Source organism: Gavia stellata, chromosome 17, assembly GCF_030936135.1.
Source record: "Gavia stellata isolate bGavSte3 chromosome 17, bGavSte3.hap2, whole genome shotgun sequence".
In the NCBI taxonomy this organism is placed as follows: domain Eukaryota; kingdom Metazoa; phylum Chordata; class Aves; order Gaviiformes; family Gaviidae; genus Gavia; species Gavia stellata.
This window is the reverse complement of record NC_082610.1, coordinates 10,883,346-10,910,630: the sequence shown is the minus strand read 5'-3', so window position 1 is coordinate 10,910,630 and position 27,285 is coordinate 10,883,346. Positions and strand designations below refer to the sequence as shown.

The 27,285-nt window shown below is 38.5% G+C and overlaps 1 protein-coding gene across 2 annotated transcripts in view; it reads left to right on the top strand.

Annotated features, from left to right (window-relative positions):
• Positions 1 to 274: 274 nt before the first annotated feature.
• The window catches only part of FAR1 (fatty acyl-CoA reductase 1), a 38,177-nt gene continuing 11,166 nt past the window's right edge, over positions 275 to 27,285 (top strand). Inside the window, exons 1-9 of one of the 2 annotated variants that reach the window (XM_059825692.1) lie at positions 275 to 297; positions 12,219 to 12,413; positions 16,221 to 16,396; positions 18,570 to 18,749; positions 21,275 to 21,452; positions 22,524 to 22,568; positions 22,670 to 22,788; positions 23,266 to 23,333; positions 24,879 to 25,050. In XM_059825692.1, coding sequence (XP_059681675.1) covers positions 12,225 to 12,413; positions 16,221 to 16,396; positions 18,570 to 18,749; positions 21,275 to 21,452; positions 22,524 to 22,568; positions 22,670 to 22,788; positions 23,266 to 23,333; positions 24,879 to 25,050 — 1,127 coding nt within the window. In that variant the 5' untranslated portion in view covers positions 275 to 297; positions 12,219 to 12,224. Of the gene's footprint in view, positions 298 to 503; positions 512 to 12,218; positions 12,414 to 16,220; positions 16,397 to 18,569; positions 18,750 to 21,274; positions 21,453 to 22,523; positions 22,569 to 22,669; positions 22,789 to 23,265; positions 23,334 to 24,878; positions 25,051 to 27,285 lie in introns of those variants that run through there. The other variant, XM_059825693.1, reaches the window with a different exon arrangement.

Below are 27,285 nucleotides of genomic sequence, written 5' to 3'. Positions count from 1 at the left end.
GGCGCAGCAAGTCACGCCCACGCGCCCCCCCTCCCCGCCCTCGAGCCTCAAGCACGCGCCCAGCCGCCCCACCCGCCGAGCCGCGGCACTGGGTGGGGCTCCTGGAAGCCGCCAACCCCCGGCGTCCTCGTCCCTCCGAGCGGCGGAACGAGGAGCCAATAGGCGGGCCGGTACCGTGTGCGCAACGGCCAACGGGAGCGGCTCTTCTAGGACCGCTGTCCAGGCCCCCTCAGAGCGGCGGGGAACGGCGTGGGGAGTGGGGCAGTGGGGCGCGGCGGGGGACGCCGCCCGGAGCAGGTAACGGCCGCCCGAGCTGCGGCGGGAAGTCGGGGAGAGCCGGCCCGCTTGGGGGCCGCGGGCAGAGCTGCTCCATCCTCCCCTGCGGTCCGTGAGGGGGGCGCAGAGGGAGCCGGCTGCCGTCGCGCGTTTCCGGGAGGCTGCTGGGGAGGGCGGGCGGCGCGAGCCGCGGGGGGAGGGAGGCAGGCGGGCGCTGGGGACGGGGAGCTCCGAGGTGCGTCGTGGTGGCGGGCGGGCGGCCAGGCCGGAGGCGCGTTACAGGCGGAGGAGCTCGGTTGCTGAGATCGATGCTTAGAAAAGGGGGGAACCCCAAACGCTTCTCCGGGCGTCTGTCTCGGCACCGCCGGGCTGCGCTGTCGGGTGGGCGAGGCCGAAGGCCCCGGGATCCGCGGCTGCCCGCTCCACCTGCCGCTGGGCCCGCAGCCGGAGGGTACCACCCATCTCCCCGCGCTCTTCCTCGCCCGCCTCTCTGTCTGCTCTGCCCTCCCGTCGCTGGATGGGCCTCTTGGGAGCAGCGGCGAGCCGGCTTTTACTGCGAAGCAGCTCCGGCTTCCCCGGCTCCGGCTGTGCGGCCACAATAGTTCCTCTTTCTCGGAGCCCGTGTAGTTGTGGCTAGTGCAAAGAATAGTCGTACAGGAAAAGGCCACGAGTTTCCCGCTTAGAAGAATGTATGGGGAAGAGAACCGAAATGGTCTGCTTCTTCAAACAGGAGTCCCAGTTCAGTGGGTCCATGCATCAGGAAGAAGTAGATTGAGAGCTGTGATAGCTCGTAGTGTGTGCAGCAGCCCCTGCTTCTGGGTAGAGGCGTGGAGTCCTTGCGGAGCAGGAGCCGCGTGGGTCTGCAAAAGACTTTCTTGAGTGAAGTTTCAAGTGTGGCTCATTGCAGAGATGGGTAGCGAACTTCTAATTGAAAACAGCTTGGATCCCATGGAAATAGAAAGCTTTAATTTAATTTAACCTACTTCACAGCTTTAGCAACCAAAAGTTTTTGATAATTTAATAACTGTTTCAATAATAATTAAACCAGAATTGGAGTATGTAGGAGTTTTACTATCTGTGACATCCATCTGTACTGTAGCAAACTAGAATTTCTTGACCCCCCACTTCCCCCTGTGTATCATGTCTGTGCTTTGTAACTGAGATACTGTTACTTCAGCTATTTGGAGATTATGTATTAGGTATATATTTGTAGGATCTCTACTCTTCTGCTTTTCTACCCTGTTTTTGTACCCTCCCCTCAAATATAGATAGCTTAAAAATCATCCCCATCTAAAACTTCCCACAACTGGATATGAAAGATTGACTTTGCAGCTTTTGGGTTTTTTTTTTCTCCTAGCTGCTGCAGAACTACAAAGTAATATGCAAATCTAGATCTGTAACTTTTTACTGCAAGTACTTTATTTATTTACCTTATGCTGGACTGCAGGTGTAATGAAGCTTTACTAGAGACAATAATTTTAATAGCAAAGGCACCGTGGGGAAGTTGTTTTCCATTAAGTGTGGCTGTCTAATGTAGAGGTATGTTTTGCACATGATAAATATTTTTCCTTCCTGTAGCTGCAAAAACCCCAACCTGTGGATATCTTAATCATCCAAAGCAGCTGATACTTGTCAACAAAAAGTTAGCATTGAAGCAAAACTGTATCTTTTATAATAGCAGATGATTTATCCTTATTTGATATTTAGTGTTCCTCAGACTTTGAAAATGTGTGGGATATCTACTAGCCAGATGTGAGCAGAGAGCATCACTGAGTGTCAGTTTTGTAGTGCAACTTCTGACAGTATGCCATCATTCTGCTTAAGAGAGTCATCTTTGAAAGTTGGAGTGATAGATGTCTTGAAATACCTGTACTAACATTTCTCCTTCCAATGGAGAATCAGTCCATCCATAGAACCTCTTAGCTCCTGAGAGGCCAAACTGAAACTCCTCCTGACTGCTATAAAGCAAAGGGTCCGTTGTCATCTTCCTGTTTCTGAGTTCTAGCTCTAGTAGGAACTCGCAGTTCCTCATGAGCACCATGCTTCCAGTGCTTGGAGAGGAGGTATAACAAACTAAAATGGTTATACAGGAATTTGGAAAGTTTAAGCAAGTGCTAGAAAATGTGCTGGATGTTGTTGAAGACACAGCTGTATCACTGCAGTGATTTCGGGTTTGGTTAGCTTCTCCAGCCAGAAATTGTGTGTGGGTTTTTCTTTTTTGTCACAGAATATTCAGTGTTTGAGGAGGGTCTGTGTTCAGTACAGCACGCCTGTTACTTGTCTGCAGAAAGCAGAGCTGCTGGGTACCTTAAAGCAAGCAAACAAAAACTTCTGAAAAGGCACCAATGTCATAAAAACTTGTACTTGGTTAGTTTGGTACTTTGTCTGTAGGTGGAGGGCTTACCTCATGTAATCCTTTAATGGCTGGGCATGGTTATACCTTCATGTACATCCATAGTGTTTCTCCCAGTTGCTAATTCTAAGCCTTGCAGTAATACAGTCCTCCAGCTATACTTTATTGTCTCAATGCTTTTAAAGTTTGGGAGTTGCAAACAGTCCTAACAAATACTGTCTCTCTGAATAGACTTAAGTATTCCTATTTGCTTGTTTTCTTCGGAGTGTCTCCAACCCAGGGTTTATAGTGAGGCCCTTTTCATAAAACTGTTCTTCTTTGCCTTTGTTAAGCTTCTTCCTTTGGGTGTGGTTAGAAAGACTGTGCTTGGTAGATCTTGCTAAGCTGCCATTTGGTGTTGGTAGCTATATATTCACTACATCGTACCAACCTTTCCGTGTTGTTGTTCAGCTTGATGTTTGTAAATTTGTAGGGCTTCTTGTGCAATAGGCATAACTGATGGATGTGTTATTTGAATCTTATTAGTGTAAACAGGACTGAAGATTGGAGCCATTAGCATCTGCATGATCAGTATCAGCTACAGGAGTGGAGTGAATACCTCTGTTCTGAGAAGGAGGAGAGAGGCTTCATGCATCCTGTTTAATTGGTGTTCACTTTTATTTGTCCTGTTTGTAGGACAAGTAGGCAATCTGTTAACAGAACTTGCTTTAACTATATGTTTAAGCTATTTTTAAAGATCAAGTTGTGAAAATGGGCTTTGAATTTTTTGACGGAATTTTGTTCTACATGTATTGGGGGGAAAAAAGGAAAGGTTAAACTTGTGTGGGTTTTTTAAGAGGAAGATTAGGCTTCAAATACAACTTATCTGACAACTGCTCTGTCAAATGAATTATTTTTAGGTATTGGAAGAATTACTGGGAATTTCTGAAGGAATATAATGGGAAAGGAAATACCTTTATTGATTTGCATTGGAAAGCCATTGAATTGCACCATGTTAAGATGTTGTATTGTTTGACTGCAGTTTTACGTGAAGAATTTTGAAATGGTTCACCTAAACATTAAGGAATTAAGTTCTTGGTTACAGTTACGGAAGACTTGGCTGTAATTTTAACAATCATAACTCTTCTTACAGGTGTTCAATGATAAGTTCATCAGCTGTGAGTCTGCTTACTATGGGTGTCCTTTACTACAAAGGCACTAGAAGTTGGGATTTGGTGAAACATGATCAAGGGCATTTGAGGATTTTCTTACGGAAGTGTAGTTAGTGAATTAGTGCTAAACATTCACATGTATCTGTCAAATAATGCATTATGGTGGTGGGTTTTTTCCCCTGTAAATCTTTCTTAAACTACCTGAAACTCCTCAGTTGAGAGGAGCTGAGAGGATCAGCAAGGCTGATCATTTTGGATTTTTTTCAATTGTAAAAGGTATGGGGAAGTATGGAACGAGTCTGGAAGTGTTAATTCCTAGGATTTCAAATACATTGTGTAATGTCTGCTGTAAAATGTGACTCAAGCCTTTTAACTCTGTAATAATATGTATAACTTAAACCGAGGAAGGAATAGCAGTTGGGGTTTTGTTCTTGATTAAGTATTCTGACTGTAAATGCTTTGTTAATAAATCTAATCATATATGCCAAGGCAATTCTAGTAGAAGATGAGCTCAGATGGCTTATCTTGTCCTTCTGATATTTTGAACAGAATGTAATTGCAGGTACAGTTTTTGGGTAGTTATCTTTGTCCTGTCAGATCAATATGAGGAATGTGAATCTGGGTTTTAATTACCTAAATTTGTCTCTTACCTGTGAACCTAGACAAACTGATGAGCCGCTTGAGTGTTGTTTGTTTTCCTTCCTGCCCCCTTCCCTCTACTTGGTTTTTGGCTTTCCAAAATACTTTGATTAACCATAAACCTCCCCCCACATCTCCTCCCAGCACGATGATAGTATCACAGTAACAATTGGAGCGATAATCCTGTGCTGCTGAGGCTTTTCCTAGGGATAACCTGGACTGGATATCTACATACTTGTATGAAGGCTAAATTGATGCCTTTGGCTAATTTTTTTTAGTGGAATGAATAAGAATTGAGTGATCTTGTAGCTTCAGCAGTTTATGTAGTAGTCAACTGTGAGTGTTACTCTGTTCATTATGTTGTAGATAGGTTCTTCAGACAAGTTTTTTGTTCTCCTTTCAGGGTTAACTCAAGAGTCATGACTTATACAAAGTAAGAGACATGATTTATGTAACTACCTTGATAAACAGTGGGGCTTTATCTTGTAATCCTTTCGTAACCAAAAGCACAAGTGAGGTTTCTAATGCAGATTTCTAATTAACCTAGATAAAATGATTGGAACTATGATCCTGTTCAGCGAATCCTGAATCTGCCTGCCTCTTCTTTTCCTAAAACTTGTTTGAAAGCTCTCTGGATGTAAGTGTTAAACATGTTTCCACATGAACTGGAGATGGAGTATAACACATGTTCTTATGTGGTGTGTGCTTTACTGTAATAGCTTAATTTCTGGACTGTTCTATGCCTTCTGTGCAACTTGGAGAAATGAGGTTAATTATACCAAAAGATATTTTTTCTTCAACATGGACTTGAAGACTAAGCTCAAACAATAATCAATTCAGAAAACCACCAACTTATAACCTAATTATAAAGGGATAGTAAAAACCTCTTACTCAGTTGCACTAAACCAGCTTTTAAAAGAACTTATGTTTTAATTCATTTTCAGAGGAGGGACTTACTATAAAAGAAATGTAATTACAGCAAAGCAAGGGATGGCTCTAGTACTTTGTGAACAGAGTACTTAATACTCAAAAGTATTTACAAAGTCAGCTGGTACAGAAGCCCTCGGGATAGAAGCATAAGTGAATGGAAATTTGTAGTAAAATCGGAATTTTTGCTGAAAGAAGGTGTGTGAACATGTACATGAGAACTATCTGTGTAACCACCTGCATCAAATACCTCTAATGACAAAGTTCTGCTGGCCCACATTGAGGTCAGGTTCCCCTCAGTAAGACTAAAGGATTAGAGGATGTTAAAGACCCCATGATTTCAGGCACAGCCCTGACTTCAAAGTATCTTACTGTCACAAGGGTATCTTCAATTGGCAAATGAAGTAGTTTATGGTTTGGGCAGAATTCTGCTAATAAATTATTGCATGGTCATGGGTTAATCAAAATTCACTGTCTTCCTAAAGCAATTGAGTGAATACTGTACTTGGTTTTTGTCATTGTTGTCTTAAAGGACATTACAGAACTACTTCAATGTCTGGTATCAGTCTAGATTTTGGTATCGAAATGCTTTATTGGTATTAACTAGTACTGCATATGAACTATTTAAGACTCACCTAGCTCAATTTAATAATGCTCCTTACCTTGAATGTGAATGTACTGCCAGAGGTAGTATTATATCCAGGAGGAAAGTAACTTGAGGAGCATACAGTCCAGGAAAAACTTCTGCTATCCAGCATATTTCTGTTGTTAGGAATAGTGAGGAGAAGAATTTTTTTTTAAAGTAAGTCTACTTTACTTGTGGACATAGGCTATACACTTAGTTATGTAAACTTTGACCTAACTATATTAGTTACTCTAACTGCTATAGTGTTTAAATAGGTAAATGATTTAAAGTAGACAAATCTCTTCATTGGTAGTAGGTTAGTCTCTTTGAACATCTTCAAGACTGAAGAATATAACTAGTTTGAAATGTCTATTGTTTGTTTTTCAGAAATTCTCTAATATACTGAGTGTCAGCCACAAGTTTGCTGTATTCTGCATAGAGCTTTGGGTCTTCTAGTGGCATTTATGCTGCAGTTGTGATGACTTAGGTATACTCTTTTGGATTGATTTCGTTTTGTTGTGTTTCAGTTGTTTGTAGAGATCATCAGTAAAGGCATGTTGGTATACATGACAGAACTTACTATTACCCTGAATCCACTCCAGACATTTGTCTGAAAAGTGTGCAGTGAGACACTTAACATCTGGCATACTATCAGGCATAAGGCAAAGACTGGCTAGCTAGTATTAAATTAGTGGACCCATTTTGATAGTTCTTCAAAACTTAGTTGTTCTAATTAGCTTCCAAACCTGGCAATGTGTTTTCCAGCTTCTGGAGATGTGTTAAATTTTCTTGGCAGGTTTATCCTGCAGGGGACTGTGGCTTACAGATAGTAAAGAAAATGACCTTGCAGAGAGTGGATAAGAATATTGATGAAGTCTAAAACATGGATAAGCTTGTCTTTCTGCTAGCTATGGGAAGAATCACAAATCATCCACATGATAGTGAAGTTTGGAATAGGTATGCTTTAAGGTTAACTTACACCAAAAGCAGTTTACAACAGGAAATACTCTGTTCCATCATTTCAATCTCTACTCATCTTCTAAAACAGTATCTTTCACAGATAAGGTTTCTCAATGGATATAACCTTGGACCGTGAAGACAAACAAACTATCATCCTTTGGTGATATGCTGGATAGGTATTGTCCAAATAGGGTAGATCATTGACCCTTGTGGCTGTTGAAAATGTGGACATGCTGCTGATAGCATTTGTTGATTTACTTTTGTGGAAACAAGGCACCAACTGAAATGAGACATGATAACATGGTATGACCCAGGCTTGTCTTTCTGGCAGTAACCTTGTTTAGATGAGTTAAATATTACTTCCTTTGTTGCCTGAATCTCTCTAGTTCTTAGATATTTTTTTTTTTGGCTTGCTGTAGTGTCCCTGCAGTGTGGCAATTGAAGCTCCATATGAGGGACTTCTGTAATGATTTTTGTCTGGTGTGGATGCATGTGTGTGTGGTGTTTAAAAATATTTGGTGCATTCAGATTTGATGTCTAGGTGGACTTCATCTCCTAAATACACGTAAATAAAATATTTCTTCTGCCTTACTTTTAGACCTTCCTTTCTGTCATAACTGCTGCTAGTACTAGGTTCAAGCTGTCGGAGGGAATGGGGGAAATTAGTTTGGCAGGCTGTATTTTTGCAGAACTTTGTGGCTTGTTGCAGGTGCTTGAAAGGTTAGGAAATACATGTTTTCTATTTCCTGTGAGTGATAATCTCAGTATGATTTAATCTGGAGGGAGCATGTTGTTAACCCAATGTTTGTTAGTGATAAACTAGAAAACAGACCATTTAATCTCTTAACAAGGACATACATGCACACTCTTTCTAGTTGCTGGATTTAGCATTTAAACATTCAGTGGAACTGCAGCAGGCTTTCCTGACACTTGGAAAGCAAATCTTGAAGCATCTTGATCTGTGTTTGGACAAATCTGAGAATTGATCTTCCTGTTAATAACAGAATTGTCCTTGTTTTGAGAGTCATAGAGACCTCTGTTTGAAGCAATGAGTTAAATATTGTTGCAGTAGTTCTGAAGGCAAACAGAACTGCTGTTGTTCGCTCCATAATTGCACTTGCTCAGCCTTGGACACTAGAATTTTTTTTTACAAGATGGGGAATGTTGGCTAGGATCCTAGAGTGTTGAGGTTTTTTTTGTTGAAGTGCTTAGGAGCTCTTGATTTTTATCAAAGGACAGCACCCCTCAAATAAGCAGTATCTTCAAAGTGTCACCATTGGCTTAGCCCTGAACCTGTGAATTCAGAAGTATCCTGGCATCACTTTCTCCGTAGCAGCTTAACGGAAGCTTCCTCTACCAAAGGCTGTTTATCCCTACAAGTCATCTAGTAATTTTTATGATCCCTGTTCTAGAGCAAGAATCTTTTACAGAACTCTTCTTAATCCTTTCAGCTGTCAGATTTCTTTTTTCTTGACTTATTAGCTCAAAAAAGTGCTATGATACAGGAACTCGGCTATTCCAAAGTGTGCATTAGACAATTTTGTGTTTGGTAGGAGTTACCTGTCTGCATGTTTGAAGAGGTAGCTGTTAACAAGTCATTGGACAACTGGTGAAAATATGTATTACTGGTTAATAGCTACAATTCAGCTATTGCGAATATGCAAGCAGTTGCATTCTAAAACTAGATAAAATGATTGCTGCCGCTTAAATATCAACCTTAAAACGCTAAATATGACTTTGCTATGTAGTCTGGCAAGGTAGGTATCTTTTCTGGACCTGCTCCAGCCTGTTATGCGTTAGAGGTCAAACTAAATTTCCACTGAGAACTACATCTATTTCTTAACTGTTTTTTTAAACACAATTATCAGGTAGTTCCCGAGTAATTTGCTGCCATACATTACCTGTGTTACCTTTTAAAGTTATTTATTATACCTGTGAGAAGTCCCTTCTGAGCTCGAAATTAGGAGTTGCCAGCAATGCTATGCCGACTGGCATGTGGAGATGCATTCTCAGAGAAGGCAGGGAAAGGTAGGTGGAGAATGGGAACATTATTTCCCTTTCCTGTGGTTGAGAGAACTTTCTTCTAGTAGGGCAAAACATAGGCTGCTTATTTCAGGCTTTCTTCATTCACACCTAGATTCCATACATTGTTTTTACCCTTAGTTCAAATTTGGTGCTTCTAGGCAGTTCCTTCACAATCCCAGTATTTACACTGCTGCCAAAGTTACAGCAATATACTTCTGAAAAGGTCACCAATTCTGTTTTCTAGCTGGAATCTTATAAAGGAATGGAAGTAGAAGGCAAACTTAGTGTGGAAAACTGCTATGAATAAAGTCTACCAGAGGCTAGTTGTCAGAGAGCAGTTTAAAGGGAAATGATGTTGAGAGTTTCTCAAAGGAAATAATTCTGTCAATCCTTAAAAAAAAGAGGTGTTGCTGTCTCAAGTGTGAATGTGAGTATTTATGTATGTTTGTGGGGTTTTTTAAGTGAACCCATTTCATCATTATACTTAATCATAGCTTTGGATCTGGATGTTTTGTAGGTCTGGTATTCTGTAAGAGTTTCAGGAGAACAATATAATTATTTTTGATCTGATATCAACCTCATACTCAAAGGAGTATGGTCAGAGATAACTGAGGCAAGAAACTTTCTGATCTAGTCTGGCTTGTTATTTTCTTTACATCGTATGACCCAAACGTTGTCAGCTTTTTTCAGTTAGCTAAAAAGCTGGACCGTAGCAATACAGATATTTCCACTGGCAGCATAACTTTTTTGTTGTTTCAGCTTTTAGAAACGGATGTTGGACTGTAGCCCATGTGCTGGGTGTTGTAGCAAGGTTCTGGTGTTTACGTTGCCCATGTGAACAGGTTTGCAGACTGAGGATATGGCATTATGTCAGAAGTAGTATTAAACCTTCCTTTGAGGAAGGGCAAGTGAACTGATGGTATTAAAATACTGTCATAGATTCTTAAGGGGTAAAAGATATGAATTATGGCTAGGCAGGTAAATTAGTAACAAGATTATGTAGGAACCATAACAAAATGGAATCTCGGTGACAAAATTGGTATGGTAATGGTTGCATGAGTGTTCTGTTCCCTCTTTGAGGGAAAAGAAGTCTTATCCTATATGTGGGAGCAAGCATGCCGTTTTTTAGGAGGAAATGGAGTTGAATGGTCTATGCAAAGACCAGGAAAATGAAAGTTACGGGGAGGACATACTTGAATGTAGAGGGCGTTAATTGTGACTTCAAGGACAACAGTGAAGACAACAGGCCTGTATCTTATGTTGAACAGGGAAAAATGACTCATAAGCGTGCTGTATCTTGCTCTCTCCATGCTTTATTGCAGGAGGTGTGCGTTGAAATTTGCATTAAAGTCTCTTAAGTATGTGGCAAAAGTGATTTAATGTAAATAGCTTTTTCCCTCCATCCACCTCTCAGTCTCATCAACCTTCAAAGAAACAATTTTGGATTATGTGCTGTGGCCAATGGAAACAGTAGGGTTTGTTCTGTTCTGAACTTGCTACTGTATCCTATCATAATTTTTTCAGATGCTCCACTAATAAATGCAGGAGCTAACCTTGTCAAAGAAGGGAGTCAAGATTTAGTGTGTTGGACAATAAAACATAAGACTTTGTATCCAGACTGCTGAAACTGGGGCTTGTGCAGGTGATAACAATTACTTGCCAGAAATGAGTTTGGAGCTTGTTCAGGGGCTTTGTCATGATACGAAGACAGGACAAGCACAGCACAATTGCTTTAATATGACAGGTACCTGAGATGTAGACAAGTGTTCCAAAAATACTTAATTTGCACTTTTTTCTTGAAAAGTAAGCCTGTAGTTGTTCATGCCTAACATACAACATCTCATGTGTATTCCCTGATAAGTTCCTGCTTCCAGTAGCCTGCTGTTTCAAAAGAACTAAGCATATTTAGAAGTTGCATTGTTTTATTCTTGGGTGGTAGGTGAAGAAAGGCTCTCATCCTGTGTAGATATTCAGTGTTGTAATTCTTAAGAAACACTCTTCATCTGTGTTTAACAAGACTCATTTTTGTTGGATTTTTTTAGTACCATGGTTTTATGGAATCTGTCCCTTTTTGGTAGTGTTTTGGTTGTAATGGTTTGTGTGTGGATCTGCTATAGGAGACTACAACTAGACTTTCACTACATCAGCTTGTCATTTTTATAAGTCTAATTAGAAAGATTGGTACAACATGGTGGAAGTGTGTCCATATACTATAGTCTTCTACAGTAAAAGTAAGCCGTTCAAGAGTTATGGTAAAGATGTTGGCATACCAGACTTAACAGAATGGCTTGAAGTTAGCTTGAGGCACAGGTTGAGTTCTAAAGGTCACAAAGGTCATGGTCCAAAGACCATGTTAGTGTAAAAAATAGAAGTACATTTGTCCTTAGAAAGTCCTTCAGTTTCCAGTATCTAGAATTAGATGTAATCTCCAAGTGGTTGATTAAGGGAGGGGGAAAGAAATAATAATTCTCATAGTTAACTTCCTAACTGAACAAAACCTACAACACTTTTGAGCTTTGTGCTGGATTTGAGTAACAATCCCTTGCCCTTCGTTTTGTTAGGAGGCATATTTGTGGCTAACTCAAATCTTTAGTTTGTGTGAGAATTCTAATTGCTTATTTGGGAAAAAATACTTAATTGAATAAAAGGTTGGAAACCTGTGTCATCTGTGAAACTGTATGGTTTTTTTGTAATCAATATAAAACCAGCAGGTCTCATACCAAGAAACTAACTCTACCTTCTCTCTGGCCTAGCAATGTTTGTAGAAAGGCTCAGCCCAACACTGACAGGGGGCTTTGCTGACACAGGCAAAATACCAGGGCCAGCAGTTGGCAGATGCCTGGCTCCCTGTCTTCTGTCAACATATTTGAAGTATCTACTTGTGATTATATTTTAATGATGCGACCTTTAATTTACATGGAATAGCCACTTAGAGTGGTAAAGGACCATGCACATGGAGATAAAAATAGACTAAAGTTGAGCTAGTTTCCTAGGCTGAGTGGATATCTAATTCCTTAAGACACTGTTAACGGGCAGTACACAAGATCTGGGATGACTATAGTGACCCTGTGGGACTCTTCTGGAATGTGGTGGGGAAAAAAAGACATCTTTAAGTACTGGTTATAAGTTAAAAAAAGAAAGGCTGTTAAACATTTCTTTCAGGTATGAGGTTGAATGTTTGCATCTGTGCTATTTGTTTATATCTGCTGCAAATCTGAACTCCTAGAAGTTTTTTAATATACTTTTGTCTTTAACTTTTAAGGTCATAATGGTATCCATCCCTGAATACTATGAAGGAAAGAACATCCTCCTGACAGGAGCTACAGGCTTCATGGGAAAAGTGCTTCTGGAAAAGCTGCTTAGGTCTTGTCCTAAAGTGAAAGCAGTGTATGTATTGGTAAGACACAAAGCAGGGCAGACACCTGAAGCCCGAATAGAAGAAATTACCAGCTGTAAGGTATGTGTCATGCTCACAAAGTATATTTTTGTCCTTCTTTATAATGCTTCCATTTCATTTCGAGAACAACTTTGGTTTGTCTAAAGCAAAATGTTGTTATATTTCTGTTAGAATGAAAAACACTTAAAATCCAAGACCTGGCAGTGCTTCTATGGCTGGTTTTCAAGCTGTTAGTCTCTAGCAAAGCCAGTAGTGGAAAAATATCCTGCATTTAATTCAGGAGGAGGATGTTCAGCTGTAATGCAGAATTGAGAAGTAAACCACCCGAGTTAAAACTTTTAAGAGAATGTATAATCAAGTGCAAGAGGTGGTGTGGACTGCGAGTTGCAAGATGGGATTGAGTCTCTTCTTTAGATATTAAGCAAGTCACTTTTTCTCCTTGTTTTCTTTTCTGTGAGATGAGGCTTAGTACTTCCTTTACCATTAAGCAAGAATATGTGATCTAACAGGTTGTTTAAATAGCTTACGTCTGTAAACAGAAATGTTTATCTTAATAGAGTCTATTATGGATTTCTGTTAGTCAGACAGATTGCTATAAACCTGTGACAACAAAGGAAAGGCACTGAAATTGTGTGCTGCGGAAGTATTAAAATGGTTATCTAAAAGATTTTCTGTGCGTGCTGGGTGGGATGCTTTTTCTCCTGAAAAGGATCATTATCTTAATATTCTGGTGAGCTAGGCTGGGCATTCTTACTACATACAGAACCATCCATCAGTGTTGCCCATCTGTCTAATACAGAATATCCTGTTTATGATGAGAAGGACGAACAGGAAGGGGAGAGATTTCTGGCATGAACTTTGCTAAAGCAGAGTTCATTTATTTCTATCCAGGTCTTTCTCTTATGGGACATGGGAGTTGGCAGTTTAATTTTTCAGGCTTAGGAAATATGTTGAGATGCAACGTAGTCTCTACAAAGTGTGTGCTTAGAAGGTGCTTAAAGGGAATCAGTAAGAAAGTGTGAATGCGTTTAGACTAGGAGGGGTAAGTTGTTTAAGGCAATGAATTTCTGTGACGCTGACTAGTTAAGATTACAGCAGACATGAGGATGGCTGTGTCCCTAGTAAACTATTTTCTGTAACCATGTCAAAACTCTAGCTCATAGCTCAAAAGCATCTGCTTGTAGCCTCGTGCAATGTCATAGAATGCAGCAGAATGAGGTACAGTGGGGTTTTGTCTTAAAATGGAGTCGCAGATTCTCTCTATGTAAAACACTCAGTTTGTCACTCCCTGAAACAAGGAAAAGATTTCCCGACTAAGCTCTGAGATGAGAAAGGAAAAGGTTCTCAGTCCCCTTTTTGTATACACTATTACCCAAATAAAAATTGAGGAATATTCAGGCAGGGGGGAGAGTAGCAGTAGTGTGGGCTGACTTAATCTTCAGTAAGACTTAAGCCTCAGTATAGCTTTTGGGAAACTCATGTGTTGTAAAAGGCTTTTAAATTTGCGTCCAAGTCTTCTGCTTATAGTCTGTTATCTCAGCAGGAGTTGGTATAATCTGGTGTGTTTTATGAATATCTATGAGTACTTATTGCTGGAACAGGTTTATAACAGAAGTCTTGCTAAGCAGGACTACTGCTTGAGGTAGTCCTACATCTTGGTCCCTAGAGTGAGAGCATGAAGGGATGGTATTCCACATCTATGCAGAGATGTAGATAGGGCCAGCTATTTGTTCTGTGTTCATCATGTGGTGAGACAAATTAGATTGAAAGTATATTGTTTAACTGGCATTAATGTAATCAAGACTTCTCCAAAACACTATGAAAATTTTTAATAGGCTATGTTGTCTTAAGTTTTCCAGTTGTAAGGGCCCTGCCAGTAATTTTTCCCAATTTGGATGGGCTCATTAAGTCTTCTACAGATGCTTAGATGTTCAGTTTCTTGAAGAGTTTAAAATCTAAATGAGTGAATGTGATAATTAAAATAATTTGAGCTGTGAATAGACAAAAAATGTTGAGGTTTCTTCTTCCTTTGGACTTCAGATATCTAAGTCCTCTGTTTAATTTGCCATGTGTATTGCATGTGCTCTAGGTGTGTGTTCTTGTTCCTCTTTGTACTGGTGTCAGTGCTAGTATGACGTATGTAAGAATTGTATATAGCTATGGATGTGAAAAGGGGCATAACAGATAGAATGTACAAACTAAAAATACCAAACTGATTCTTTAAGTGCTTATCCGTGGGACTACTTTTCTATTATAATGCGTATCGCTCATTAATATCGTTAAAAGGTACTTGCTTCAGTTCCCTGGAGGCAGGCACCATCATTCTAACTTAAAACACAGCAGGTTTATTTTCAAAATAATAAAAGTCTTCCTGTCTTTAGGTAAATACTGTTTGCTGTGCTGTGTGAACTAAGAATTGCACAGGCTTTAAATGCTGTCTTAGCAGCTTTGCCCTTTAAGGTGAAACTTCATGTTTGGGAAATCAACTCAAGACCTGTATCACTGGACATGTCCCATATTCTCAGTATAGCATTACCACTACTACTTTAGGTGGCTACAACAGTGAGCTGCATTAGCTCACAGTTTTTTTGTAGATTTTTTTTTTTCAGCTCAACTAGTTTTTCAACTGGACCAGCAAGCCTGTATGCTCACACATCCATTGGGCTACTTGCTATTGCCAGTGCAGGAGAAGCAACACAGCAGTGAAGAAGTTAAGAGGGACCAATCTGTTTGGTAGTAGTACAAACTTGTATTGCCTTGTCATGAAACTGCTCCTTTATGTGACTTAATTTGTAGTTGAAAATGAATTGACTCCTTCATTCTGTAAGGAAATGTCTTTTAACTTTTTGCATTTAGTAGAACAGCATGCTTGGAGGGGGAAAAAAAGTACTACTGTGAGTTTAATACATTTTAATTGACTTGTGTTGAAGCAATTGCTAAGATATTGGTCCCTGCACAATTAAGAGGAAGGGTCTGCTCTGGTGAAACTTCCAAGTGTGTTTTATTCCTGCAATACTGTTTTTTGCTCAGGAAAACTTGCATATTAATGAGCATAAATAAGATGAGGCAAGAATTTTTATCTGTGTGCGTTAAGCCACATGGTTAGAATTCAGTTAATTATGAGGAGAACATATGATGGAATATAATATGGATGAGATTTTTTTTCAGTGAGAATAGTTGAAGACCAATTTGATAAGACTTGATCAGATGTTCTGACATGGTACGCAGCCTTTAACCCTGCCTTTTTCTTTTAACTAGCTGGAGAAACAATTTTTTTAAATCTGGAAGTTGCCCAAAACTGGTATAATTTGAATCACTGGAAATCTTTAAAGCTTGATGAAAGCTTTCTAAACACAAAAACCAGCATGACTTGTGCAAGCGTACAAGAATTGAATAGTTATTATCATGCTTGGGAATTAGGCAGACTTTTACCTTCTGTTGAAAGAAAAGAGATTACAGTGTGTAGACTGCTCCTTAAAATTTCTTTGAGTCCTGGTGTCTAATAGAGACCACTCATTCTTTCTTCTGATATTGAGAGAGATCTGGTTTTAAGGATAGGGATGAATATTAAAGAAAAAAAGTGCAAATTGAAGTCTTAGTACCTTCTATACAACACATGCAATACTGCTTATACCGTACGGGATAAAGTTTGTGCAACTTCATCGCTGAATATGTTCATGGAAAGTCAGTAACGTGGTGTTGTAATATTCCCAACACACTTTTCTAACTTACTGATGATCTTGAAAAGTAAGGAGGTATAACTCTGTATAGGTAGAAAATACGGGTGTTTTCTTCACTCAAATGAAACATGTATCTCTTACCTTCACTGGCTATTAGTTTGAATTTTTAGTTCTGTTTTTTTGACAGCTCTTTGACAGGTTGAGAGAAGAGCAGCCAGGCTTCAGAGCAAAAATAATAGTAATTACGAGTGAACTTACACAGCCTGAACTGGACCTTAGTGAACCAATCAAGGAAAAACTCATAGAATGCATTAATATTATATTTCATTGTGCTGCTACAGTCAGATTCAATGAAACACTAAGGTAAGTCTAAAATTCTGTATACTGTGATCTGGTAAACCAATGGTACTCAAAGGGAGGGGGTAAATCAGGTGTCTGCCCAATCTTGCAAATATTCAGCCTGTCAGGCTACTTCCTGTACTGTGACATTGGTGTGCTTGGTCAATTTCATGATGTGCCTTAAGTTTGGGGGAAAAGATCATTACTTTATCATAAGCTGTTGGGTTTTCATTTGCTCTTCTTAGAAAGATGGAGGCATACTATTTAAACCTGCTTTGCCACAGGTTAGAATTGCACTATTCAACATGGAAAAGTTCATATCTTTTTAAAGCTTTAGGCAACAAGACAAATCCATTATTAGCGCTTAAAACTAAATTATTTTTGTACTTCTGTTATAGGCCCCTCGGGTTTTGTGTCAGGTACTTCTGTTTTAGGCCCCTCAGGTTTTTGATATCAGGTTTTGATATCAAGAAAAGATATTTGCCTTTTGGCAAAAGCAATGACTTGATTTAGTGTAGAAACACTTGAATAAGTATCCAGTTCGGGTAAATGACTTTGAGGAGTAGCTCCAGTTTATGAGGGGGAGCGGAAGTAAAGCAACTGAGATAAAACACTTCTCAACTCAGATTTTCTTTGAGTTATTACAAAGGTTGGCACTACCTCTCTGAGAAAGCTGTACTGTATGCTGCAATGTCATAAGGTAGCCCATGTTTATCGCTGTTTCGTGGTCTTAAAATGTTCAAGAACTGCCAACATGACAAAAGCCCAGAAAGACTTTAAAACAATTTGAAAGACTGGTGGAATGGGGTCTTGGTACAAAAAGCCTGTGGCAGTTTCTGCTTTCTTGGTGGGCCCAGCATGTTGTTTAGCAAAACAGAAAATGCTTGCATTTTCTAGGGGCTCTGGCCTCAACTCTTTCCTAACGGATGTGCTGGAATGGTTGGAGGAAGCTTACAAATCTGAAGACCACCTAGAGCAGCCTTTATGAGTTATTTAACAGGAATAACTACTAAAAAGTTCAAAATGTTTGGCTTGGGTCCAGCAGTAGGAATAAAGTCAAGAAAACAAAATACTTGGGCTTATTTTGGAACTTTTCCTAATTTGTCTTTGCTGTATACTTCTCTATCTTAAAGTGGTACATACAGCTCTGATAATGAACTCCTTCCTTTCTCTTCTTGAAAGAGGCAGTGAAGACTAGGAATAATACTTTTAACTAAAAAAAGTAATTTATTGAGAAATAACATTTTTCCATTTATGTTAATTGCTTGGGGATAATGGTCCCCTCTCTCCTGTCCCCCAACGCTTCAGTAATAATGTGTGATAAAGCAGTATTAAACTTAGCGCTTATTTGGGAGGGACCAAGATTTTTTTTTTTGTTAATATAACACTTTATTGCAAAGACTTTGGTAAAGCTTTATTCATCTGTATTCTTGAAACTTCATTGATTGTGTACAAGAAAACTGGTGCCCATAGTAAGTTTTATAGGCTGAAGAGAATATCTGAATTGCATAAAATAATCAATCATAGTAGTTGGTCACTAAGCTGTGTTCTGGTGGGAATTGTAGAGATATACCTACTCTCCTACAGTGTCCTTAAGGACTCTATTTTAATGAGAAGCAGTGAAGTTGGAGGATGAAAATGTGGTTCTTGGTGGCTTTCCTTTTTCCCTTCCTTCCTGTAATCCTGTTGTGCTATTGAGCCTTGTGCTATCCTACAAGTAAGTTGGAGACTGGCATCTTCTAGTCCTCTGTGCCTTCCTTCTGACTTGTTGATCTAATTCAACTTGAACTTGGAAGTTCAGAGATGGTGTTAGAATTGACACACATCTCATGTGACAGCTAGGTGTTGTGTTGCATTATTTCCTTCACATTTTACTAGAAATGTAGGATTGGGATTTAGCTTGAGGAGATCAAAGGTCTCCTGACTTTCCCACTAGAGTAATGGAGCATGAAATGACAGTAAAAACAGGGTGAAAATTATCCTGAACATTGAGAGATCTTCTAGATTAAGACTGCAGCATATTGTTCTAAGCAGAACGGTAGGATACTATCTATGATACTTTTTTGGGGACGGTGGGGTGTTTAGGAATACTTTATATACCCATCGCTAAGGCATTTAGGAGTTAATTGACTAGTTATTTCTTTTTGCTTGTTTTTTGTCTTGCTTTGTGCTAATCAAATTTCTATTTAATCAACAGAGATGCTGTTCAGTTAAACGTGACTGCCACACAACAGCTCCTCTTCTTGGCACAGCAAATGAAGAATCTGGAAGTGTTCACACATGTTTCGACTGCCTATGCATATTGCAATCAAAAACAGATTGAAGAAATAGTTTATCCACCTCCTGTTGATCCCAGGAAACTGATAGATACTCTTGAGTACGTGTTATGTCTTACAAAGCTACTTCAGTAATCTGTAACCACTTGCTTGCTAGTAATGAAGTACCAAAAAATGGTTAGGAACCTGAAAGATGAAGAAACTAGCTTATGCTGTCCTCTAAGTCTGACAGCATGGCTGACACTCCCCTTTTCTATGAAGGAGATGGTCCCTTTCAGCTGAGCTAGGTGTGGAGTAGTAGTGAAGGAAGGGGATGCTCATATCTATTTATGATGCCTCCTATATGCTGAGAGTGGTAGTGTTTCAGCTGTATGATGAGCTGAATTAGGCGCTATTAAAAACAAAAAAGCTGTGCTGTTACAAGTATGCTAGCACTGGAGTTGTGAAGGAAAGGGATAAAACCAAGACACTCCCCTTTAACAGCAGCCTCCACTACATTCACCTAAATGCCATAGCAAGATCAGTTTGAGATACTGAAATAATATTACTTAACTGCTCAGAAAGACAACTGTAGAAGTAGTTCTGTTAGGTATTCAGAGAGTGCAAAAAATCTTTCTGTAGCTTTTTAGTCTTAAATTGGTCATTACTGGGGGAAAAATTAATCATTCTATATTTAATTTTCTGTGTATATTGGCTGTCCTGGGGTCTGTCTCAGTAGCTGTCAAACCCTAACTGAAACGGGTGGCAAATATTGGATAAGTCAAGTGTAATGTTGTAATAATAAGCTCATCACTAAATCAGTCTCTCCCTTCTTCCCTGTCATACAAAATATCACCCCTTGTAAGAGAAGTATGAAACTAAAAATAACTTATTAAAAAGTAAAATATCATCTTTAACTTGTTATTATAGATGGAAGAGCACTAACATTAAAAACAAATGAGCTACTACCTAGAATGTACATTGAGCCAACCTTTTTTATAATGTTGACTTTAAATACACTTTCAAATGATATATTCTGAAATAGTAATATTTTCGTCTATCTCTTCTTTTCACAAGCAGGTTAAATATAACTTAAACTGCTTGGTTTGGGCTTGGACAGCTGTCTCTATTTTGGAATTCATGGCAATAAGGGAAGGCTTTTGTAAACTTATACAAGAGTGATCTCTCTAGCCAACAGCTGACTGAGACACATAGGAAGAGATTTGTGTCCCTTTCTGGGTTTTTCTACCCCTCTTCCCACCCCAATTCATATCATGAAGGCAGTCTGCATGTCAGCTTTGATTGTAACAGAACATTGGTGAATAAGAATAACCATGTTGGCTAAATTCCATTTATGTGGTTAAGATGTTGGTTGGGTGGCTGAGGCAAATAAAATCCAAGTCCTGTTTGGAAGTGGAGAACACAGAAGTAGCAGTAGTTCAAGAGGCACACCTCTGTTGTGCTTGTGTGCTATGAGTGAAGGTTATTACAATTTTAAATACAAACTGCTGAATGAATTGGGAAGCAAAATGAAATTGCAAGAAATTAAGGGGAGAAACATGGTGACCCAGTTTGCTTCAGAGGTGTGGGATTGCTTAATACCGCAAAGGTGGAGGTGGTACTCGTAATGCTGCTGGGACTCCTTTCCAGTGGCATCGCTTTCTAGATCACGTAATGCTGAGGAGCAGTGTGCCTGTGTCCCAAAGACAGACTTGCTGTGTCTGCACTTCATGTTTGAGAACTTAGTTGATAAGATTATTGTAAAAGAATGTACTACTTGCTGTATAGTTGGTGTGTAATAAATGAACTACTTGGGCAAAAACGTAAATAGCAGTATACTTCTTTCAGTGGACACTGAGCATGCAGCCCTCTTCCCTTTTACTGAGAAACTTGTTTTTATTTCAGTCTGTATTCCTTTTTCTTTAAAGGAGAAAAAAATCATGGTGACTTTAACAACAACGAAAAAATTCCTATTTAAGAAAGTTCATAAATGTACTTACTTTCTACAGTACACCATATGAAATGGTTCCGAAACACTTTTTGAACTGGGCACATGTTCTGGTGAAGTTTTTTTTGTTCTTGGTATTTACTCTCAAATGCTTAGGTCTTATGGTTTAATTTGAAACAAAATGAGCATGAAGTCAGTATAAACAGTCTTCTGTAAGTTGGTAGTAATGTCCTTAAACAAACCAACCAAACTTTACTGCTGCTTAGGATCTCAAATATAACATTCTTCATTAAGAGCCCTTTTCAGAAGGGTTCTACATAGGCAGTTGCCACCTTACTTCAAATAATAGTGTATAATCAAAATGAGTAATAGATAGGATCTGTAAAACTTGATTTTTCTGGCCTCTGGGATTGGCCTTCAGTTTAAATAAGCAAAAAAACATGGTATTGATGGCATGTGCTTATGCAACTTTTAGGGGAATGCTAATGCTTTGGTGTTTTTTGGTGTGGTTTTTTGTTGAGTTTTTTGCCTTGGGTGGTGTTTTGAAGAAGAGATTGGATTTAGTTTCACTTTCTGAAGTATTTTTGATTTATCTGGTTATCCTTTTTACATACTGCTTTTTCATCTGCGCCCCCCCCCCCCCCGACTGGTGAAGCAGCATGCAGTAATTTACACTTGCCTCTTATTTTGTTTCTTTAGGTGGATGGATGATGGCCTAGTGAATGATATTACTCCTAAACTGATAGGCGACAGACCTAATACTTATACATATACAAAAGCCTTAGCTGAATATGTAGTACAACAAGAAGGTGCAAAATTGAACACAGCCATTATAAGGCCATCTATTGTTGGTGCTAGCTGGAAGGAGCCTTTTCCTGTAAGTCATTGAGTTGTCACCTGACCATCTTGCCTGTAAACTGTAGTACATACTGACAGCCTGTTTATCTAATAACCTTCATAGAGGAAAATCTTTTAGACCATGAAGTTGTGGCTTGGTTGCTTCTGGATAACAACGCTGATACAAAAGCTGACAAATACAGCATTCTTATGTGGGAAATTTGGGGGTAAATTACTTCTAATCATAGAACAATATACCTTTATCACAATGGGAGGTACTATTTCACGCATGAAACAAATGGTCAGTTTTTCACTTCATGATTCTTAATAGCTTCATCTGGTTTTCCCTCTTCAAGATGCTTTGGTATGTCGGTAGCTGGATGACTAAGAAAACTGGGGGGACTGCAGGACATAAAGATGTTTTGGCTCAGCTTCTTTTAGTCAAACCCTGTAAGCTTTGCAGGGGATGTCCTAAGTTCTATGTGCTGTATGCTTTATTGATACGTAGTGCATATGCTTCCTGTATGGGAGACTGGTGTTGGAATAGCTTCTCCAGGTCAAGACTGAATGGCTCTCAAACCCTTAAAATCCATATAATTGATTTTTGCATACCTTCTTGAGTATGTACAATGTATATGTCAAACCCATAAGTATATAGTGTTTAAATACTGTCATTAAAGATGAGCAAGAATGTCTTCTGCTGAAAAATGAAAAAAACTTAAGTATAGATAGCAAAGCTGCTTACTGTTTTCTCTGAGTTGCTAAAGCTAGTAAAAAAATATTTGTAAACTTCAATACTTTCAACATAAACATAATTATACAGAAATGCCCCGCAGTTTATTCACTAAGAAATAAACAAGCCAGCATCTCACTTTGAAGGACCAGTGAATCTATGTGTAGGTCTCCTGTCTGAGTTACAGCAACTTGTTACATCACCAGATTTTGCAATGGAAGAACTTCATTTAGAGACATGGAAGTTAATGTCTTTCTCCTCTTTATTCTCTTTTCCTTCCACCCCTTACACTTGTAGAAACTTCTCAAATTTTCACTTGAAACTGCTGATTTCAGTATACTCTAACCAAATCCTTTCCCTCCCCCCTGTTCATAATAGGGATGGATTGATAACTTCAATGGACCTAGTGGTGTCTTCATTGCTGTAAGTAATGAATATACTTGAATTTTTTTCCTCCTTTTGGAAGGTAACAAAGCTTCCTATGTTTTACTGGTGGGTCTTCTGTCTCTGTTTTGTTCTTTAAGGCAGGAAAAGGAATTCTTCGAACAATGAGAGCTTCCAACAGTGCAGTAGCAGATCTTGTTCCAGTAGATGTTGTTGTCAATACAACATTGGCTGCAGCCTGGTATTCTGGAGTTAATAGGTATAACAGGTGACAATAGAGTACAAAGTATTTTAAAATGATACTGTGTATTTTAATAAATCAGTCTTCTACTGAACTTCTAATCAGTGTCCTGCTATTCCCCCAGGACAAAGGAATCTAAGGTCCTAACAGCATTAGTCCCTCGCGGTGTAACTTCCTTATGCCAAAGAGGAAGACATCACCTACTGATACTGTTGTACAAGCTATGCCTGAAAATTCTTTCCTGGGCCTTGTTGTAATCAATGCAGTCTGCAGTAATGTAGGTGACTCCTTCTCTGAAAGAAAAGTAGTATGATAGTTAAAGAAGGAGAAAAATACTGGAAGATGATATAGGAAGCAAAAAATCTAACATAGGACTTTCTGCTTTATGTACATGATGCTGTTGAGGGAAAGGATAACTTTGGGTATGTCTTTTGTCTGTGTTTTTAAAAGGGTGTTTGTCTTTTAACTTGCTCTTTTGTCTTTTTTCCCCCCCAGACCAAGAAATATCATGGTATATAACTGTACAACAGGTGGTACCAATCCTTTCCACTGGGGTGAAGTTGGTATGCTGAGTTTCTTTTTTTAATAAGCTTTAATAGAAAAATAAGGTCAAATAATAAAAGCACAGGCTATAATCAGTAGGTCATATTGCATTTTTATTGTTGAAACTAGTATAATAGCCATACCTCTCAATTTTGCAGGGTATTGTGCTTTTTCATTATCTTGCGTTGTTAATTCTCTCCCCTTGTAGCATTATCACTGTTTCATTTCATTCTTGGTTTTTTATTCTGTTATAACTTAAGCTATGGGAGAACTGATTTTTCTGTTTGCTGCTATGACCTAATCTTCAGAGTGTGGGTAGTGTGCAGAGAAAAGCGTTGCTCAGAGGAAAAGTAGTGATGTTGTGTTTAATGCCAACTTTACTAAGTACGTATGGATAAACAGCGCACAATTAGATGTTTTGTATATCTGCATAATTGAGAGATATGATAATAGTTTTGCGCTTGTGTAGCTCTTTGTTGTGTTTGGCTTAAGTTAATTGTTGGTTGAGGTGTTTTTTTAATCTTCAGATAGCTACATGAGACTTCAACTATTCATGTACAGGGAAAAGTAATCTTTAAGAAAGTATGGCCACCTATTTTTCAACTCTTAAATAACCTGACTAGAATGTAACAGCATGCCAAAGGCTTGTAATAGTTTTTGTTATAAATAGCAATACAAGCTGACTGGCATGGTAAAGCTGTTTATTAGCTTTCAGATTTTTAGAAATAGAGTTCTTAAGCTCAGATTTTTGTTTCAGTTCACTTAAATACTTAAATCTATTTTATTTCTCTTGACTGCTTTATTCGTGCTTTTTACTTGCTTTTTCCCATTTCATATTTATCTCTATTTATAAACCTTATTGCTTCAGCCAAACTTGGAAAACTGCTGACTTCATTAATACCCAATTTGAATTGGGGTATTTAAACCGTGTATAACAGCATAAAGTTACAAGAGATGATTAGAAAGATGAGGTGGATTTCAACGTAACTTTTTAAGACACTGATCCTGCATATCTGTCATGTACAGAATTTCCGGGTGTCAGCACGAGTTTCTCATGGAGTCCCATCCTAATTGCTTTTTCTTAAGGCTTAAATATGGATAAGTTATTTAAAAATGTAATTTGAAATGCACTTCAGATACTTGCAAAGTCCTCAGTCTGTTTTTAAATTATTCTTCACACAAGAGATTAGAATAGCCTTCTTTATGAAATATAGATGATTATTTAAATAGCTTTACATACTATATAAACTGAAATTGCTGTGAATTTTTGAAATTGACAACTTCTAAGGTAGGGAAGAGGAACAGAAAGAGAGAAGCTATGATAAAATATGATAATGAAGATGAAGGCACAAAAGACTGCTTGATTATTATCAAGAACCAGTTTAACAGTATTTTAGGTTAAAAGCTTATGACTTTTTGTTTTAGTTTGTGTGGATTGTGGAAGAGTTAGGGTGGCTATTTAAATAACATACTGAAGTAAATATTGTACACTGTAATGTACTTTGAAAACCATTAAATTTTACATGGTTATTATCAAAGCTGTTTACGCAACTTTTCTTTCTCAGAATACCATGTAATTTCTACTTTCAAGAGGAATCCTCTCGAACAGGCCTTCAGACGGCCCAATGTAAATCTAACTTCCAATCACCTTTTATATCATTACTGGATTGCTGTAAGCCATAAGGCACCAGCATTCCTGTATGATATCTACCTCAGGATTACTGGAAGAAGCCCAAGGTAATGGTGACTAGCTCTGTCTTGTCTGTTCCTCTGACTTTTAAACAAAGCTATGCTTACCCTATGTTGTATATTGATTATTATTTTTTTTTTCTTCCCTGGAATGCTTTGTGACTAAAACTCAACCTTTTTTCCTGAGAACAGGTTTTTGAATTCCAAGTGACTTTGAACAGTCTAGCAAAAATGAGATTGTTTTTATTGGATAGTTTGGGGGTTTGAGTAGTTAAGGTAAACAATTACAAGATCTAGCAAGTGATGTTTGTTCTTGAATAATAGATATTCAAAATATGTTGATTCTTATTTTTTCCTACAGGATACCACGTTACTTTGAATTTCAAGATAAATCCGTTAGAAGGTGCAATAAGGCACCCTAACTTTAGTTTACAATCCAACCCCCTCTTGTGTCAATATTGGACTGCAGTCAGCCATACAATGCCTGCATTTTTGCACGATCTTTTGCTCAGATTGACAGGTCATAAACCATGGGAAGAAGGACAGGGCTAAAAATACCTTGCTGGTAAGGTGGTGGAGACTTGTGAAGAAGACATGGCATGGGCACTATCTAAATTTACTAACTATAAGCAATAACAATCCAGTGGTGGCGTTTCTAAGAGAGTAATGACTGGTTGAACAATGCTGTCCAACACATGTCTCAGATCAGAATCCTAGTCAGTCATTAAACTCTAGGAAGTAGCTTGCATTAAGATTGTTGTTGCTATTATAAACTGAAAATGGAAAGGGAGATGGAATTAATAATTGTGGGTTATTCTTGTAGATGATACAATTTGTTCTGGTATGTTGGTTTGTATCATCTCAACATTCCATTCAGTTTATAATATTTATACTAGTATCTGCCTAACTTCTTAAGTGGTGAAAATGGCATAGCGCTGCCAAATAGGCTATAATAAATTATGTAGAAGGAATATAAGATGTCACTTCAATTTGTTTCAGATTTGCCAAGCCATATGATCTTAACTCATTGCATATGTTATGTTTTCAAATGTATTTGTCTTCAGACTCTATAAAATCTCCACTGGTGACAGTGACTCACACAAGTGAGTATTCATTCATTGTCTTGTAGTCTAGGTCTGCCTTACAAAGAGGGGAAAAGTTATGTAACAGACTTGGCACTGGATCAGTAGAACAAAGCAGTGTAGGTGGTTTGTAGGAGAACTTCTAAACTGCCTTGGGTTCTGTTGTTCCAAGCCTACTCAATAGTGTAATACTTGTAGCAACAGTAGTGGCAGGAGACTGTTGCATTAAAAAGATGTAAGCTCTTCAGATCAAAAGAAGGTACTGAACATAAAAGTTCCTAGCTTCTAGGTTCTTTTGCAATTTTAAGATATTCTTAATAAAAGTTGATAAAAATTGCCTGACAGATGTGAAGACTTCATCACTCACTAAAAATAGTCATACTATAAGTGCCAACCTACTGTCTTTCAAATGGTTAGGAAGTAGTACTGCCAGAATCTTGTCAGTCTTTAAAAGGTGTCTAGTCTTAAGTATTTGACCAGTGGGAGTAAAAGAAGGCTGTGAATAATCATGTTATTTAGAACACTCTTAGCAGTTTTATAATATAACACTGACGATGTTGAATCTTGTTTTTGCTTTTCCTGGAGTTTTTACGTGATGTCCAGAGATGGAATTTAAACTTTACTAGTACAATTGGTGACATTAAATACGTGTTTTCTAGCCTGTGAAGTATTACTGATACAAGTATTCCTAATTGCTTTAATATAGCAGTGGGTGGGTGAGTTTCCTATCATGCACAAGACTTCTAGTTTGGAGGAAAGATGGGAGATTCAACTAAAACAAGCTGTTGTTCAGTCACTAAGGTTACTCAAATGCACTTGAAAGAAAAGCTTTTAATTTTGATACCCAGCCCACTTACAGGAATATAGCTTTCATTATAGAGTGCTCTTCTCTTTTTTTAAGCATTTAAAAACGTGGGAGCCTGCAATAGGAGCAGTAGAAGCAAATAAATATATATATGCAAGCAAGACATGCAGTGTTAAATCCTAATGGGCTTCATGTGTTTAATAATAGAAGAAATATGAGACAGATCTTATTCTTTTACTTTTTTCTAGTCTTCTGGTTCAAAGTACTTTGAAAGCTGCTTTAACTGATGGGCTGGAGACAGTCATAGTGTAGGGATGTACTGCTGTCGCTGTGGTCATTCTGTCCAGTTGACAGAATGGTTTTAATTACTAGGTGGCATGTACTATGAAACTTCCA